The sequence below is a fragment of the Arachis ipaensis genome, chromosome B10 (assembly GCF_059453495.1).
Source record: "Arachis ipaensis isolate K30076 ecotype BB chromosome B10, ASM5945349v1, whole genome shotgun sequence".
In the NCBI taxonomy this organism is placed as follows: Eukaryota; Viridiplantae; Streptophyta; class Magnoliopsida; order Fabales; family Fabaceae; genus Arachis; species Arachis ipaensis.
The window spans coordinates 6106227-6125112 of NC_142435.1; the positions used below are offsets into that span (position 1 = coordinate 6106227).

General features: G+C 33.5%; 3 protein-coding genes across 6 annotated transcripts; 2 read left to right on the forward strand and 1 right to left on the reverse strand.

The window, feature by feature from the left end:
• The first annotated feature begins 1235 nt into the window (after positions 1–1235).
• Positions 1236–5075, forward strand: LOC107621500 (receptor-like serine/threonine-protein kinase SD1-8). The gene is made up of 7 exons (XM_016323527.3): positions 1236–2918; positions 3158–3286; positions 3411–3598; positions 3702–3912; positions 3998–4235; positions 4327–4477; positions 4578–5075. Exons 1-7 carry the CDS (start codon positions 1637–1639, stop codon positions 4887–4889), a joined length of 2511 nt encoding a protein of 836 aa, XP_016179013.1. The 5' UTR covers positions 1236–1636; the 3' UTR covers positions 4890–5075.
• A 5500-nt stretch (positions 5076–10575) lies between these two features.
• Positions 10576–17371, reverse strand: LOC148579035 (uncharacterized). Of its 3 annotated transcripts, none has more exons than XR_015905084.1 (4): positions 16515–16912; positions 16374–16427; positions 16068–16265; positions 10576–11943 (listed from the first exon to the last, which is right to left on the reverse strand). XR_015905084.1 is itself a non-coding variant. In XM_088504539.1 (3 exons), exons 1-3 carry the CDS (start codon positions 16809–16811, stop codon positions 16155–16157), a joined length of 462 nt encoding a protein of 153 aa, XP_088360665.1. In that variant the 5' UTR covers positions 16812–17371; the 3' UTR covers positions 15503–16154. The 3 variants fall into 3 exon arrangements, 1 of the variants encoding a protein (XP_088360665.1); XR_015905081.1 differs by lacking the exon at positions 10576–11943 and adding an exon at positions 13991–14378; XM_088504539.1 differs by lacking the exon at positions 10576–11943 and having other exon boundaries at positions 15503–16265; positions 16515–17371.
• On the forward strand, positions 10879–14607 carry LOC148579036 (receptor-like serine/threonine-protein kinase SD1-8). 2 transcript variants are annotated; one of them, XM_016323525.3, is made up of 7 exons: positions 10879–12160; positions 12767–12886; positions 12987–13174; positions 13288–13498; positions 13601–13838; positions 13927–14077; positions 14177–14607. In XM_016323525.3, the coding sequence occupies exons 1-7, from the start codon at positions 10879–10881 to the stop codon at positions 14486–14488; spliced, it is 2502 nt and encodes an 833-aa protein (XP_016179011.1). In that variant the 3' UTR covers positions 14489–14607. The 2 variants fall into 2 exon arrangements, with proteins under 2 accessions (XP_016179011.1, XP_088360586.1); XM_088504460.1 differs by having other exon boundaries at positions 13288–13838.
• Positions 17372–18886: the final 1515 nt, after the last annotated feature.

The following is an 18886-nucleotide window of genomic DNA, read 5'->3' on the forward strand; positions in this document are numbered from 1 at the left end:
GATGCGATTTTTTGCAAGCATGATTAAAAAAATGAGATATTATTATTCTTAAAATTTGGTGATTTTTTTGCTAAGTATATATTTTTTTGTGATTTTTTAAAAGTATTATTGGTTGTTAACAAAAAAAACATATACTTAACGAAAAATTACCAAATTTTAAGAATAATAATATCTCATTTTTTTAATTATTCTTGTAAAAAATCACATCAAAATTCAATTTCTAATATATTTTTTGAGAAATACATATTTAGTGTTAGATAATCGTGCAAAAAATCTAACATTAAATATTATTTCTCAAAAGATACATTAGAGATTGAATTTTGATGCAATTTTTTGCAAGAATGATTAAAAAAAAATGAGATATTTTTATTCTTAAAATTTGGTGATTTTTTGCTAAGTATATAATTTTTTGTGATTTCTTAAAAGTATTATTGGTTGTTAACAAAAAAATTACAAAAAAATATATACTTAACGAAAAATTACCAAATTTTAATGATAATAATATCTCATTTTTATAATCATGCTTGAAAAAAATCGTATCAAAATTCAATCTCTAAGGCATTTTTTGAAAATATAATTTTACTGTTGGATATTTTTGTCTCATTTTTAAATTATTTGAAGGCATTTTTGTCGATAGTAAAATTTGGGTGCATTTTTGTAAGTATTTAAATAATTTAAAAGCGTTTTTGGTGGTTAACCCTATAATTTTTTTAAATTTTATTGTAGTAAAATTTAATAGATATTTTTTTAGTATATACTAGTTTATTTCGTCAGCTTTTAATCTGTGACGTCAACATTTAATAAAACAAATTAATAATATAGAGTAAAATAAAAAACCTTTTTTTTAATTTTATTTTTTATTGTGGATATATACTTATATAAAGACTGCATGGACAACAAGTTAGCTAATGCTAATTTTGAAATAAGACAAACTTTTCAAAAAAACAAAAACCTTTAAATTTTGTGTTTTAAATAAAGAAAATTATAAAGATCAACATATATATATCAAGTAGTGGTCTAAGTTGATAGTCTAATGTTGACCTCTACGATTGGGACATTGACCTACTTATGTCACAATATTTAAAGGCCATTAAAATATATTATGATAATGACCTGATAATAATAGCGACGAATATTATTTTTGAATGAGCAATGCTTTCAGTAGTCTTTAGAAACAGGGTTACAATGACGCTTTCAATCTTTTTAAGAGGAATTACAATTTATTGCACTTCCGCGACGTCGTTCTACCTTTCTGATATTTATTTAGCCTGTGTAGCTTTTAAAGTTCTTAATGTTTTGGCCTTTTGTTGTTGTTTGGTGTGCTTCATCATTGATCTGTGTTGCGTGTTTTGATTCACCATACTTCCAACTTGGAAAGGTCCAAGTTTCACCACCGATTGCGTCGTGACTCTTGAGGATCTAGAAAACTAGCCTCAAAATATCACATCATTTGTTCTTTGAAAATACATGACAAAATTAATATTAACATTCTTATGCTATATACCTAACAAATGGATGCCGGTCACCATGTTCTGCTCTTCCTTCATGAATAAGTCAACAACACTCAGTTTCTTCAATACTACCCTCGAAACCCACCACAACAATCACACACTACTGATCCTAACTTCCCGCAAACATGAGAATCTTCTTCACTCACCTTAACTCCCTCATCATCCTTGTTATTAGCTTCTTCTTCTTTATCACTCCATCAACCTCTTTGGATACTTTAACCGGGACTCAAATCCTCACAACCAACCAAACCTTGTTGTCAAAAAACCAAACCTTCGTTCTAGGCTTCTTCAGAGGTTCCAACACCAACTATTACCTCGGAATATGGTACAACAACATCAATCCTCGAACAATAGTTTGGGTTGCAAACAGAGACAACCCCGTTGACAACTCTACCGGCCATCTCAAGATTGGAGACAACGGAAACTTTGTCCTCCTCAATTCATCCGGGAAACCCGCATGGTCCTCCAACCAAACCAGCGCCAAGAATCCAGTTCTTCAGCTCCTCGATACCGGTAACCTTGTTCTCAAAGATTCATCAGACAAGACCAATAATAACTACTTATGGCAGAGCTTTGATTACCCAACGGATACCGTGTTACCGGGGATGAAGATCGGTTGGAACTTGGACACAGGAACGGAGAAGCATTTAACATCATGGAAGGTTACAGGTGAAGACCCTTCAAGCGGTGACTTCACTATGAAGTTAGATTACCATGGTTTACCTGAGGCTTTCCTCAGGAAAAACCAAACTATAATATTCCGAACTGGTCCTTGGAATGGTGAGGGATACAGTGGGATCCCGGCGATGAAAAACAACATCGACGGTCTCAAGTTCAATTTCACTTATGATGAGCACAGTGTGTGGTACTCTTTTTCCATTACAGAACCTTCCTTGTTGCCGAGGATAATTGTGACATCTGATACTGATGGCGAGTTTCAACGCTACATGTGGATACAAGGAAGTTGGAACAAGTTCTGGTATCAACCAGCGGATCAATGCGATTACTATAGACAGTGTGGTCCGTACGGAGTGTGTGACGAGAATGCTTCATCGATTTGCAAGTGTATGCAGGGGTTCAGGCCTAAGAACCAAGAAGCTTGGAACTTGAGAGATGGATCTGATGGGTGTGTGAGGAACACGGTTTTGAATTGTTCCACTGACAAGTTCTTGCATCTTGAGCACACGAAGCTGCCGGAGACAAGCAGTGTGTTTGTGAATAAGAGTATGACACTTGATGAATGTGGGAGTTTGTGTAAGAGGAATTGTTCATGCACTGCATATGCAAACATCGATATCAGAAATGGAGGAAGTGGCTGTGTTATGTGGCTTGGTCAACTCATTGACACGAGAGTCTACAGTACGGATGGCCAAGATCTCTATGTCAGATTAGCAGCTGCTGATATAGGTATCTATATCTATCTATCTCTCCATATATTTTGTTGTACCCTTTAATAATCAAAAGAAAGTGATACATGCACATTTTCAGTTGTAACGTGTTTGCATATTGTTTAAGTGCTTTGGTTTCACAATAATACAACTGCCTATGAAATAGTAGCGGTTGCACATTTTTGCTATGATTTGGTATTGCAAGTTCCTTCCTAATTGATTAAGTGAAGTTCTTTTTTTATCAATTTGGTGACACAGGATCTACTAGCTCCAACAAGAATCATAGAGCAGTTCTGGATATTGGCATCACACTTAGTGCACTTGTTTTAGTTTTGGGATTGGTTGCTATTTGTTACTTAAGGAAGAAGAGAAAACAAAGATCTATAGGTAATGCATAATAATCACCCTTGTAATGCCTATATATAGTACTTTAGTGCATATGGTCTTTGTGCAGCATAAATAATTTTCCCTTTAATGTATGTAATCATTATATAGCCGCTACAAATTTCAGGTATTGTCCACAGAAATCATGATTGGTTAACGAATGAGGTGGTGCCTTCTAGAAGATACTTGGGTGATGAAAGGAACATGGATGGTCTAGAGTTGCCAATGTTTGATTTTGATACCTTAATGATGGCTACAAATAATTTCTCTCAAGATAATAAACTTGGAGAAGGAGGCTTCGGTAGTGTTTATAGGGTAAGTTGTTTTAATACTTTATGCATAGCTGCCATCATCACTAAAATTAAGTCTCACATCATAACATAAACACACTAACAGATCGTGCATATGGTATAATCAGGGCAGATTGATTAAAGGTCAAGAAATTGCTGTGAAGAGGTTATCAGAAGATTCTGGACAAGGAATTGAAGAGTTTAAGAATGAAGTCAAGTTAATTGTCAAGCTCCAACACCGAAATCTTGTGCGGTTGCTTGGTTGCTGCATTGAGAAGGATGAAAAAATATTGGTGTATGAGTATATGAAAAATAGAAGCCTTGATTCCATTTTGTTTGGTAACTTGCATACTTATTTCACTATTTCTTTTCAAATTATCATATATACTTAATTTATATGTGTTAATAATAACTAATGTTGTAGACAAATCAAAAAGAACCTTACTTGACTGGGAAAGGCGTTACAATATTATATATGGGATGGCAAGAGGACTTCTTTATTTGCATCAAGATTCAAGATTTCGAATTATTCATAGAGATCTCAAGACAAGTAATATATTATTAGATAATGAAATGAATCCAAAGATATCAGACTTTGGAATGGCTAGAATTTTCGGCAAAGATCAAATGCAAGCAAAAACATTAAGAATTGTTGGAACATAGTGAGTATAATTTGATAATTCACTAGAGTGTTTTTTAAAAGACTAGATAAAGTGACTTCTTTTTTAATTTATGTATATTTCTATTTTGTAGTGGTTATATGTCTCCTGAATATGCTATGGACGGAAATTTCTCAATAAAATCCGATGTTTTTAGCTTTGGAGTTATGGTATTGGAGATCGTAACTGGGAAGAAGAATAGAGAGTTTTATAGTGAGAATGATGAATTGAATCTTCTGGGAAATGTAAGTGAAAATTATTTTCTCCTTAATCAGAGTTCTTCTTAGCTAAAAAATAAACATTCTGGTTGATGTATTATAATGATTGTACTATCTATTCTTTAAGGTATGGAAGCACTGGCATGAAGGAACTGCATTGTCACTTCTTGATCCATCTATTGACAATTTATACACAGAAGCTGAAGTTGTAAAATGCATACATATTGGTCTCTTATGCGTCCAAGAACATGCAGAAGATAGGCCAACAATGTCTTCAGTGGTCTTAATGTTGAGTAGTGAAGCTCCATCAATGCCAAATCCTAAAAATCCGGGATTTTCAACATGGAAAAAACATCTACAGATTGATTCATCGTCAAATAAACAAGATGAAACATGGAGTGTGAATCAAGTCACAATCACAATGTTAGATGCTAGGTAAATACTAGATAATTAAAGAAAAATAGCATCATCCACTATTTTTGTATATATTCTCAAAACATAAAAGAACAGAGACAAATTCTACTTCCATTTAAAGTGTGGCCTTTCTCATTCTGTAATCAAGTTAGATTTGATTAGTCACAGATTTGGATGATTCAATCAGAATACAGAGACAAATTATAGCTTCTATTGTGATATATAGCCAACATACATACACAAGAAACTTTAATAAGCCGCCTAGTTATCTCTTCTCTGTCTAGCAATCTCATTCTCATACCTCCAATGACTCCTACTATTTCGTACCTAATGCTCCATTTGGTTAGTGTCTTTGAGACACATAGATACATACATAAATACACATACACAAATTTTATAATGTGTTTGATAATAATGTACAAGAAACACATATAAACTAAATGTCAATTTTATTCTCTGTCTTGGTAATTTCAAAAATAATTAAGAATAAAAAGGTTAGATTTTGTGTCCTATACATTGTGTCTCTATGTCTCAACTTTAAGGAGGAATATTAAATACATGTATTTTGTGTGTATCTATATACCACTGTCTCCATCCAAATCTGTACCTCAGCAAACAAACGGTGGACATATACCACCATGTCTAACAATTAGTGTCCATGTTTCAACAAACAAACACAACCTATATAACAGTTCACATACAATAAAGTAAATTAAGAGCTTGTTTAGAAACCATTTAACATGAGAAAAGAATTCTATTTCCTTTAAGAAAAGAATTCATTTTTATTTAAAATTCAATTTCATAATTTGGAATAATTATAATATATTAATGGAATAGAATTCAAGTTTAAAGAGTGCCAGAGTTAATTTGAAATCAAACCCTTTTTGATCTGATTTACAAATAAAAGAAAAATGGGAATTGAAATTTTCAAAGGAATTCAAATCATTCATTTTTAGTTGTTCCAAAATAAGAACCAGAATTCAACTCTCGAGTGAATTCTAATTCCTAGCATTCCAAACAAACTCTAAAGGGTGCATGACTACCCCTACCTTATGGGGTTGCATTAAGCCATCAATTAAGCACAGAGCCTTGTCATAAAATCAACCTTCACTCAACATATTGGCGGGTGAATTTCAAATAATGCTCATTAATACAAGAAGTGGAAAAAATGTAAGAAGAAAAGAAAAGAAAATTAAAGAATACTTTAAGAATATTAAAACTATAATTTCTACCTACAAATGTTTAAATCGATAACAAATATATTTACGAAAAAAACAACTGACACATTGTACTCATGAAAAACGAATTTTAGTAGACAAAACTGTTCACACTACAAAAACTACTCAAAATTTTCAAATTACCTCTCCTTATTTAACCTAATCTAAATTTTAAATCCTAAACTCTTTACCACAATTCCATCCCACTCTCCTTGAAATCTCTGCCACCTGATCTTCCTCTCCAACACCCACCTATAATAACAAAACACTCAACCCCGTCCCTCCTCAACCAAAAAATTTGAAAGCAAAAAAGCGTTTTTTCATAAAATATTTTTTATATATTTTTTAATTTTGATATAATAAAAGTTTAAAAATTTTCATTTTAGTCTATATCATTAATTAAGATTGTTACACATCCAACTTTTGACCTTCTCATTGCAAATACATGTTTTAAAAAGAGAGACGAGTATCTTATAACATATAAGAGTAGCATGACAAGCTCTCAAATCGACTTCTTCTTGTTGGGGAGACTCGACCATAAATTTTGCATTAATTGTAAAATTATCACGGGAGAGTTTAACAACACAACATAGGATGCTCGTCATGGATTTTCGCGTCGAATAAAAATTGAGGAAAAGACATCATACAAAGAACTCAAGGACGAGATGATGACAGATGAAAGGTGAGGAACAAAGAAGTTTCTTAAGACGAGTAGGAGAAGAGGCAAAGTGGGATGAAAATGGAAGCATGGAAGAGATGTGGAGGGAGATGGCAAAAGTTATTAGAATAACAGCAAAAGAAAGTTTTGGTGAATCTAAAGGGACAGGACCAAGAGACAAAGAGTCCTGGTGGTGGAATGCGAGTGTACAAGAAAAGATAAAGATAAAAAGGGAGTGCTTTAAAGAGTGGTCTTTATGCCACAATGCAGATAATTGGAAAAAATATAAGGCGGCTAAGAAAGAGACAAAAGTGGCTGTAAGTAAAGGAAGAACGAGAGCATATAAGGGTCTTTACCAGTCTTTGGGTACGGAAGAAGGAGAAAAATGTATATATAGAATCGCAAAGAAACGTGAAAGAAGAACGAGAGATTTGGATCAGGTTAAGTGCATAAAGGATAAGGATGGAGAGGTGCTAGCTCAGGAGGAGAAGATTAATGAAAGGTGAAAGAGCTACTTCTACAAGTTATTTAATGAAGGACATAAGACTCTTCCGAGTCTTGGTCAGTTATGCACAAGGAAAGAAGATCAAAACTTTGACTATTATCGAAGGATTCGAGACTTCGAGATAAAAGAGGTTTTAAAGCAAATTAAAATGGTAGGGCAGTAGAACCTGATAATATCCCGATTGAGGTTTGGAAGGGCCTTAGAGGAAATGACATCAATTGGTTAACCAAGCTTTTTAATAAGATTTTAAGGTCAAAGAAGATACCTGATGAGTGTAGAAAGAGCATCTTGGTACCTATCTACAAGAATAAGGGGGATATACAAAGTTGTGAAAACTATAGAGGGATCAAGCTCATGAGTCATACTATGAAGTTATGGGAAATGGTGATAGAACGGAGGTTGAGAAAAGAGACATAAGTAATAGAAAACGTCAGGCAGATCCACCACTGAAGCAATATACCTGTTAAGAAGGATGATGGAGAGGTATCGTAGTAATAAAAGGGATCTACATATTGTGTTTATTGATTTGAAAAAAGCATACGATAGGGTGCCAAGGGAGGTCTTATGGAAGATTTTAGAAAAGAAGAGAGTAGGGATCGCATATATTCGTGCAATTAAAGACATGTATGATGTGGCCACAACTAGTGTGAAGACTTAAGGTGGTGTGACAGAGAAATTTTTCATTGGTATATGATTACATCAGGGATCATCCTTAAGTCCATACATTTTCACATTAGTCTTGGAAGTACTTACACAGTACATCCAAGAGCCTGCGCCATGGTGCATGCTTTTTGCCGATGATATCGTCCTTATAGGAGAGTAAAGGGAATACCTAAATAAGAAGTTGGACTTATGGAGAGAAGCTCTAGAATTGTATAGTCTGCGCATAAGCCGTAGCAAGACGGAATATATGGAATGTAAGTTTGGTTTGAGAAGGAAAAATCCTAATATAGAGGTGAAGATTGGAGAAAACACCCTATAAAAAGTTAAAAGTTTTAAATATCTTGGGTGCATCATATAAGATAATAGAGAGATTGAACAGGATGTAAATTATAGGATCCAAGCAGGTTGGTCAAAATTGCGGAGTGCATCTGGTTTTATATATGACAAAAAAGTGCTTTTAAAACTTAAAGGTAAATTCTATCGCACTGGTATAAGACCGGATATATTTTATGATACGGAGTGTTGGGCGGCCAAAGGGGAGCACGAACATAAGCTAAGTATGACAGAGATGAAGATGTTGAGATGGATGAGTGATCATACGCGATTGGATAAAATAAGGAACGAAGTATAAGAGAGAGAGTTGGAGTAGCATCCATTGTGAAAAAGATGGTAGAATCACGTCTCAGGTGGTTTGGACATGTGAGAAGAAGAGTGACAGAACACCAAATCAGGAGGGTGGATGAGATGAAAGATGAACAAGGGGTGAAAGGCAGAGGAAGACCTAAGTTGACCATCCATGAGGTGGTCAAACGAAATCTACATGTAAACGGTCTCTCTGTAGGCATGATACATGATAGAGCTCAATGGCGTCGTTTGATTCATGTAGCCAACCCCACCTAGTGGGACAAGGCTTTGTTGTTGTTGTTGTTGCTACACATCCAAGTATTTTTTTCATCCAAGTTTATCCAAGTAGGTCCAACACCAACAAAAACCACTCTCATTAAAAGAGCGTCATTACACGCGTTTTTTCTTCTTCTCCTCCCCGCACTTTCAAATACATCCATACATCCTCTTTCTCTTCTTTCAAATTCACGCATACTTCCTCCTCCTCCTTCGCGCACGCAGATTCTTCTTCTGCTTCTCCTCCTCCTCCTCTTCTTCTTCTTCTTCTTTTCCTCTTTCGTTATCGTCATCACCAACAACACCAACATTTTACTAATAGATTATTTTTTCAATCGAATTGAATGAAATGCAATTGCTAAATTGAATTGAATGGACGCATGTGTTTTGAATTGAATTGAAATGATAATCTCTAAATTGTAGACACAGGTGTTTTGAATTTGATTTTATATAATGGATAATGTTCCGTTCATTTAGTACAATACAATTGTTTCACCTTAATAACGTGTTCGGTTTATTATGCAGAAAGCTGTTTTAAATTTGATTTTATATAATGGATAACGTTCCGTTTATTTAGGACTATACAATTGTTTCACCTTAATAACATGTTCGGTTCATTATGAATTGAATTGAATTGAATTGAATTGTTGAGTTGAATGGACGCATGTGTTCTGAATTGAATTAAATTGAATTGATAATCTCTAAGAGGAGGAGAAGAAAGAGGAGGAGAAGAAGGAAAGAAGAAAAACCTGCATGTACAAATTTAGAAGAAAAAGGAAAGAAGGAGAATCTCCACAAATTTGAAAGAAGAAGAAGAAGAAATACGAGGAGGAGGAGAAGGATTAGGAGAAAGAAACGGAGAAGGAGAAAGAGAAGGAGTATATGATTTAAAAAATTGTTACAACAACTTGGATAGATTTGGATAAGGATTTTGTTTGGACGTAGAATTTTATTGATAATTAATTTGTTATGTCAATATTTAATTTGTCACATCAATACTACTTAATGAAACAAGTTAACAACATGAAGTAAAATAAAAATCATTTTTAAATATTACTTGTATTAAAATCAAAAGAAAATAGTTTATAAGAGTAAGAATCAATATATATTTTCTGAGTAATGTTAAGTAAGTAACCATTTTTTTTGCCAATATTAATCAATTTTTTTTAATTATTTTATTTATTTTAAATTATAAACCTAAACACTAAAATTAGATAATGTTGGTTAAGTAAAAATTAGTTTCCTATACTTTTTTGTATCTTCTAATTTCAAATAGTGGTCTAAGTTTGCTCTACGACTGGGACATTGACCGGACTGGAAATACCGTGTATGTGCATCAAAAAGTCTATAAGGTCGTTCGAATTTCTGTTGTTTGTAAACACGACATTCCATTATATAAAACTTTCAAGTTTCATGATTCCCTTCTATATAGAACTAAGTTTGAAACACAACCATGAACATAATATAAAACATTTATCACAAAAATCTTCAATAATAACTTGACAGAAGATTAATAATAACCAAAATGGATTATAAACTTGAAAACGGAACTTAGATGAGCGATATGTAAAGAATAATGAACTAAAAAAATTTACCATAAGAAATAAAGTATTAGCTAATTGAATGAGTTTTATATCCGACCTAAAAGAACTAAATGAGAAACCAATACAAAAGAGAAATCAGACTCCCCATTATTATATTTACAAGTTTTGATACATTCATATAAACTTGGTTTACAAGCATCCCTATTTTATTGTGAATTCCCCTAATTGTGACAAGAATAACCCGTTCAACATACAATATTATATTGATCTAGCATCATCAACTGATGATACTTAACTTCCAAGTTAAAAGTCAAAACAGATATATGACCAAAAGGAATATAAAAAGAGTCAAATGTGCTGGTAAGTCAAAAGCAATTTGTATTTATGAACAAATCTATGAAGAAATTGATGAATAACAATCACTCAGGAGTACTACTCTTAATAAGTCAAAAGCAATTAGCTTCTTCTATCCTACCGTCTAAACGATCAGGACAACAATCACACACTACTCTTAACTTTCCGCAAACATGAGGAGAATCTTCTTCCCACACCTTAACTACCTCATCATCATTCTTATTAGCTTCTTCTTCATCACTCTATCGACCTCCTCGGATACTTTAACCGGCACACAAATCCTCACAACCAACCAAACCCTGTTGTCACAAAACCAAACCTTTGTGCTGGGCTTCTTCAGAGGTTCCGACACCAACTATTACCTTGGAATATGGTATAACAACATCAATCCTCAAACAATAGTTTGGGTTGCAAACAGAGACAACCCCATTGATAACTCCACAGGCTATCTTATGATTGGAGACAATGGAAACCTTGTCCTCCTCAATTCATCCGGGAACCCTGCATGGTCCTCCAACCAAACCAACGCCAAGAATCCAGTTCTCCAGCTCCTTGATACTGGTAACCTTGTTCTCAAAGATTCATCAGACAAGATCAGTAGTAGCTACTTATGGCAGAGCTTCGATTACCCAACAGATACCTTGTTACCGGGGCTGAAGATCGGTTGGAACTTGGACACAGGAACGGAGAAGCACTTAACATCATGGAAAGTCAAAGGTGAGGACCCTTCAAGCGGTGACTACACTATGAAGGTAGATTACCATGGTTTACCTGAGATTCTCCTCAACAAAAACCAAACAATAATATGCCGAAGTGGTCCTTGGAATGGTGAGAGATTCAATGGGCACCCGGCGATGAAAGACAACACCTATGGTCTCAAGTTCAATTTCACTTATGATGAGCATAGTGTGTTTTTCTCTTTTTCCATTACAAAATCTTCCTTGTTGTCTAGAACAATTGTGACATCTGATTCTGATGGTGAGCTTCAACGCTACATGTGGATACAAGGAAGTTGGAACCAGTTCTGGTACCTACCAGCGGATCAATGCGATTACTATGGACAGTGTGGTCCGTACGGAGTGTGTGACAAAGATGCTTCGCCGATTTGCACTTGTATGCAGGGGTTCAGGCCTAAGAACCAGGAAGCTTGGAACTTGAGAGATGGGTCTGATGGGTGTGTGAGGAACACTGGTTTGAATTGTTCCACTGACAAGTTCTTGCATCTTGAGAACATGAAGCTGCCGGAGACAAGCAGCGTGTTTATGAATAAGAGTATGACACTTGATGAATGTGGGAGTTTGTGTAAGAGGAATTGTTCATGCACTGCATATGCAAACATCTACATCACAAATGGAGGAAGTGGCTGTGTTATGTGGCTTGGCCAACTCTTTGACATGAGCGTCTACCGTAAGGATGGTCAAGATCTCTATGTCAGATTGGCAGCTGCTGATATAGGTATATATCTATCTATTATCTATTATCAATCACCCTATGTGCTGTTTATTAGTTGTAGAAAAATAATCAAAAGAAAGTGAGACATGCATTTACTTGTAACATTAACAGTGTGGATATTTTTTACTGAAAAGATATCAATGTGGATTAGTAATTTTGTTAAATTTTTGCTAACGTTTCATTAATAATTATGGATGTGTAAAGCATGATATTTGCTACATTTTTTATGTGTGGCATTTAAATATAATGAATAAATAGAAAGGATCAATTTGATTCATATTAGTATTTTTTGAGACTAAATCGAGGCGTTAAATCTTTTAAAAGGTCAATTTGAACATGAATCCAATATCGAATTTTAATTTTTAAGTGCATTTTTCAATAATAGGAGTTTTAAGGTTTTATCCAATAACTATATTGAAATTCTTACTAAGTGCCTAATTAAGTCCTTTGGTTTTACAATAATACAACTGCCTAAATAATTACATATAATTGTTGTAACATAAATATTAAGCAGTAGTGCTTGCACATTTTTGCTATGAAGATGACATTTCAAGTTCCTTCCTAATTGATTAAGTGGAAGTTCTTTCTTATCAATTTGGTGACACACAGGATCTACTAGCTCCAACAAGAATCATAGAGTAGTCCAGGCTGTTGGCATCACACTTATTTTAGTTTTGGGATTGGTTGCTATTTGTTACCTAATGAAGAAGAGTAAACAAAGATCTAGAGGTAATGTATAATTAATCTCCCTCATATGAATGCCTGTATATAGTTGTGCAGTATAAATAGATTTACCTTGGTTGTAAACAATGTATAGCCGCTATTCCAGGTTTTGTCCGCAGAAGTCATGATTGGATAATGAATGCGGTGGTGTTTTCTAGAAAACACTTAGGTGATGAAAGGAACATGGATGATCTGGAATTGCCAATGTTTGATTTCGATACCTTAACAATGGCTACAAACAATTTCTCTCAAGATAATAAACTTGGAGAAGGAGGCTTCGGTAGTGTTTATAGAGTAAGTTGTTTTAATACTTTGTGCACAGCTGCCACCATTACAAAAATTCTCACATCAAAACATAAACACACTTGTATACACACACTAATCAATCGTACCTATGACAATATCAGGGAAGATTGATTGAAGGCCAAGAGATTGCTGTGAAGAGATTATCAAAGAATTCTGGACAAGGAAATGAAGAGTTCAAGAATGAAGTCAAGTTAATTGTCAAGCTGCAACACCGAAATCTTGTTCGGTTGCTTGGTTGCTGCATTGAGAAGGATGAGAAGATGTTGGTGTATGAGTATATGGAAAATAGAGGCCTTGATTCCATTTTATTTGGTAGTATTGTTTATTTCAATATTTTCTACTTTCTGATTATGATCTATATTTGTTTTGCTCTTATCCTTAGTTTATATGTATTAATAATAACTGATGTTGCAGACAAATCGAAAAAACCCTTGCTTGATTGGGAAAGACGTTTCAATATTATATATGGGATAGCCAAAGGGCTTCTTTATTTGCATCAAGATTCGAGATTTCGAATTATTCATAGAGATCTCAAGACAAGTAACATATTATTAGATAATGAAATGAATCCAAAAATATCAGACTTTGGAATGGCTAGAATTTTTGACAAAGATCAAATGCAAGCAAAAACATTAAGAATTGTTGGAACATAGTGAGTATAACATGATAATTTACCAATGCTTTCTGAAAACCCTGATACTGTGACTTCATTATAATTTATGCACATTTCTATTCTGTAGTGGTTATATGTCTCCTGAATATGCTATGGACGGAAACTTCTCAATAAAATCTGATGTTTTTAGCTTTGGAGTTATGGTATTGGAGATTATAACTGGAAAAAAGAATCGAAAGTTTTACAGTGATAACAATGAATTGAATCTTCTAGGAAATGTAAGTAAAAGAATTTCCTCCTAAATCTGAGTACTTCCTAGCTAAAAAATAAACATTCTAATTGATATATTATAATGATTACACTATGTATTCTTATAGGTATGGAGGCATTGGCATAAAGGAACTGCACTGACACTAATTGATCCATCCATTGGCAATTCATATGCAAAATCTAAAGTTATGAGATGCATACATATTAGTCTCTTATGTGTACAAGAACGTGCAGAAGATAGACCAACAATGCCTTCAGTGGTCTTAATGTTGAGTAGTGAAGCTCCATCAATGCCAAAACCTAAAATTCCTGGATTTTACGCAAGGACAAATGATCCAGAGATTGATTCATCTTCAAACAAGCAAAATGAAATATGGAGTGTGAATCAAGTCACAATCACAATGTTAGATGCTAGGTAGTTTATGACGAATGATATCATCCACTATTTCTGTATATATTCTTAAAAAAAAGGAGAGACAAATTCTACTTCCATTTATGGTTCTTTTTATTCTTTAATCAAGTTAGATTTGATGAGTCAGATTTTTAGTAATAAGAAATTAAGAATCAAATTTGGATGATTCAATCAGAATACATAGACAAAAATTCATAGCTTAAATGAAGTTTAGATCCAGGGACAAATTAGTTTTTGATCTACTGGACTCGGAAATACCATGATCTCATAATACCATTAGCTTATAATTTTTTAAGAGTCATAATTTTAAAAGTAATTCTAATCATATTAAAGTTTTTTTTTTTAACTCTTCGGGTTTTTTCCGTTGCTTAACAAAGAAAAAATTTCAACCCTAAAGTAACCTACCAAATCTTGCTTATAAGAAAATAAAAATAAATAAAAACTACCAATTTTCTCCGAAGTATAGATACTCCACTTTATGTTTGATAAGAATTATGAACTATATTACTGTTATAGAATACAGTTATCATATTGGTTTAAGCATTCTCATCTGATAAAGAAGCAAAAACTCATTCTAATATAAAAACGAGTTATATCTCAACTATTCTCATCAAGAGCAGAACAATTTGCATCATCATTGACACACTTGACAAGGATATTGGAGAATTAAAGTTTTCGTTTTCGTTGTTACTTTCAGCAAAAAATGAATATTAGGATTCCAGTCTTATTATTTTAGGACATCCCGACTTGTAGTTTAACTGGTTAGGCACATTCAGAGTAAATGATCAATGAATGGTTATTATTACTATCCAGCCCTTATTAATATATAATTTTATTTCTTTTCTCTTTTTTTTTTTAAATTTAGAGAGCTTCTTTGATAATTCATCATTTATCCGTGTTAAGTGTTTTGATTCAGCATATTATAAACTTCCTGGAATGGTCCAAGTTTCACCACCGTTTTCGTCGTGACTCTTGACTCCTGAGGATCCACAAAACTAGCCTCAAAACATCACAACTTGGGTTCTTTATAAATACATGACAAAATTAATATTAATATACTATATAGATAAGAGAGTTTTTCTAGACCATGATATCATTTAATGAATAAATTGGTAACTCCTGTTTTTTATTTTGTTGTTGTGGAAGGTCAATTGTTTTGTTTTTTTCAGACTAAATAAGGGCATCTGCCAAAAGTAACCTCCTATCCCCATACCTCTCTTTTTTTGTGTAGAAGAATTTTCCTTCTTACTACACAAAGCTGAACAAAACAACACAATCAAAAGGATTCAGATTAATCGGAGATGCCCGGCCGTGAACTACTTCTCTTTTGCCGATGACTCTTGTACCTTTTTGCAAAGGAACAATAGAGACTAGTGACAGAATCCTAGCACTATTGGAGGACAATGAAAATTTTGGTGGATAGCAAGTTAATTCAGAAAAATCAGCAATCTTTTCTAAACGTCAATCACATTGGTGTCCAGGATAATTACCTGGGTCTTCCCTCCCTAGTACATCGATCTAAAAGAGCTACGTTCGGAGCTATAAAAGATAAAGTTCACACGAGGGTGCAAGGTTGGAAGAGAAACCTGCGTTCGGAGCTCCATTGAAGGGGCTGAGCTGAAAAGTTGGATCCGTTAATAATATTTGCATCTTCAATGACCCTTGGCTACCAACTACCCCACCCATTTTAACATCTCCATGACACCATCCTCCAACCTCATCAATGACCGCATCAATCGGAAATGGAACCAGCCATTGGTAGAGGCTTTATTCTCACCAGAAATCTGCTCAAGAATTTCGATAATTAAACCAGGAGAAAACTGTGTCAAAATCCACTGGCCATTGAACAAATTAGGGCAATATGATGTAGCTTCAGGTATAGAGTGGCTTACCTCTTTCACCATGTTGCCATTAACCTCTGCTCCCAATTTATTCAGCAGAGATACCTGGACAGGAATATGGAACCCTAAAATCCAACAGAAATAAATAAAAAAAAAAAAGAAAAAATTGGAAGGCACTACACAAAAAATTACCTGTTCTACAACTCCTGCATAAGCGTTTCCCCTCAACTTTACATCATCGCTCACTGCCTCCACCGATGTGGAGATATGGCGATTAAGCCCCTTCAGATGATCGAGAATAGGGCTGCACATGGATCGGATAATATCCGCATATCTGCGGTAATTATCCGCAACCGATCCGAATTTTGCGGATATTATCCGATCCGTAGAGCCATCGGATCGGATCGGATCCGCACTATGGTCGGATCGGATTGCGGATTTGGCAGTGATATCCGCGGATCCGATCCGCAAATCCGCATATCCGCACATCACATATAAATAGCATAGTTTAAGAAAATAAACCCTAATGTGATATGAATTTTAGTGTGTTATTTATGAATTTTATGATATTTTGTTTTTAATTTTTTATGTTGTACTTCAACTTAGAATAATTAAACTTAAATCTTGTGTTATTATTTTGTTTTTGTTATTCAAAAGAACTATTATTAATAATATTTTAGGAGTAAATAGGCTTAAACAGATAAAAAATGAAATTTTTGGATTTTTTTTGTAAAAATAGTCAAATAGAATCTTAAAATAGTTTTTTTTTTTTTTAATTATGCGGATATACCCGATATCCGATCCGATCCGATCCGCAAGTATGCGGATCGAATCGGATCGGATCCGGCCTAAAAAAATGCGGATATCGTATCCGATCTGATACGATGAGTGCAGTGCGGATCGGATAGAATTTTAGGCTATATCCGATCCGATCCGATCCGTGTGCAGCCCTAATCGAGACACCTTCTTCGAATAAAGAGAACCTGAGCCAAGACATTGAGAGCAGTAGAAAGCAATCTTTTTTGGGTATTTTGTGTTTGAAATTGAATAGCTGGAAAGCCAGCAAGCTCTTTGTCTTTGAGAACATTATTTCAGAAAGTTGGAACTCTCTTTGCCATTGATTAGTTCATTACTTTTTTTAATCTAGAAAGTTAGAGACTAATCGATAAATAATTCAGATAATAAAAAAAAAACTAAAAAAATTGTCACACAGGATGGACCTAACTATATGTTGCTTGTGGTTCACGTCACTAAATTGTCCATAATCAATTTTTCCAACGAATCAATATTACATAACCAATAATAATTTATACTTATATTTATAAAAATTTTATACATAAAAAATATATAATTTTTATTTATATTTATTAAAATTTATACACATAAATTAATACAATTTATATTTATATTTTTAAAATTTATATACATAAATTAATAAAATTTATTTATTAAAAAAATTTAATATTTATATTCATCAAATAATCATAAAAAAATACTAAATGTTAGTGTTCCTAAGAATTTATCTTTTTTATCATTTCGCTCGCATATTATAAAACTTTACATGGATATATACAACTCTAATCTTTAGACTTCACCTTAATTAGTTTTCTGTTTTTGCTAACTCTAAAAATTCAATTAATAAATTATAAAATAAATTAGAATGATATATAAAAACAAGTATATATACAAATATATATAATATATAAGTAGTCAGGTGTGCATGGCCCGATTTGGTCCGAAGACCCGACCTGGTCCCAAACACTTTAGGGGCTATTCTGGTGTGATTTTACCGGGTCTAGGGTCAAGTAAGGTCTTAAAAATAGACTCGGTCATTATTTTGGGTCAGGTCCGGGCCATGGCTCGGGTCACTCTAAGTCGGCCCGGTGGCCCGGTCATCATACACAATTAATATTTTGTGTTATTAGTTATTATAAGACTATAAGTTAATGTTTTATATTTAAAATGCATAAGATTTTAAACTAATGCATAATATTGTATTATTTATATTGATTTAAATATTTGGTATTATTAGACAATATTAGTATTGATTATGGTTATGCGTTAATTTTAGAGAAGAGTTAGTTCTTGTTATATTCTTCTAAGTGAATTTTACCATGTCAAATAATGGTTGGAGTCTTGAAAATTTGGATATTTTTACATGCTAGCTTATAAGAAGATATCAAGGTAATGTAATGTTAACGGCCCGGTTTTCACCCGGTTTTTACCCGGTATAATCGTGGCCCGAAAGTGTATAGGTTTTATCGAGTTTAGGACCGGGTTCGGATCTAATAAATAGGCCCGGTATATATTTCGGGTCGAATTTGGGTCACATCAAACCCGGTTTCACCCGACCCATGCACACCCTTATAGTCAACCGCTTCTTATAAATAATCTTTGGAAAAACTAATAAATTAGAAATTTAATAAATGGACTAACTTTTATTCAAACAATGGACTAGTTTAGTAGAAAATTAAAAATTTGTTTTCAATATATATTTATATTTGAATATATATTTTATATTAATAATTAATTTTAGTGGATGATTTTAGTATACACGTAGTATA

Excerpts from the sequence above, each read along its gene's own strand:
- LOC148579035 (XM_088504539.1), bottom strand. The coding sequence starts at position 16,811 with ATGTGCGGATATGCGGATTTGCGGATCGGATCCGCGGATATCACTGCC. Across the intron at positions 16,428-16,514 it reads ATGCAGGAGTTGTAGAACAG|GTATCTCTGCTGAATAAATT; the intron begins GTAATTTTTTGT and ends ATTCCTGTCCAG. Across the intron at positions 16,266-16,373 it reads ATGGCAACATGGTGAAAGAG|ATTTCTGGTGAGAATAAAGC; the intron begins GTAAGCCACTCT and ends ATTCTTGAGCAG.
- LOC107621500 (XM_016323527.3), top strand. The coding sequence starts at position 1,637 with ATGAGAATCTTCTTCACTCACCTTAACTCCCTCATCATCCTTGTTATT. Across the intron at positions 3,287-3,410 it reads GAGAAAACAAAGATCTATAG|GTATTGTCCACAGAAATCAT; the intron begins GTAATGCATAAT and ends TACAAATTTCAG. Across the intron at positions 4,478-4,577 it reads AATTGAATCTTCTGGGAAAT|GTATGGAAGCACTGGCATGA; the intron begins GTAAGTGAAAAT and ends CTATTCTTTAAG.
- LOC148579036 (XM_088504460.1), top strand. The coding sequence starts at position 10,879 with ATGAGGAGAATCTTCTTCCCACACCTTAACTACCTCATCATCATTCTT. Across the intron at positions 12,887-12,986 it reads GAGTAAACAAAGATCTAGAG|GTTTTGTCCGCAGAAGTCAT; the intron begins GTAATGTATAAT and ends CCGCTATTCCAG. Across the intron at positions 13,839-13,926 it reads TTAAGAATTGTTGGAACATA|TGGTTATATGTCTCCTGAAT; the intron begins GTGAGTATAACA and ends TCTATTCTGTAG.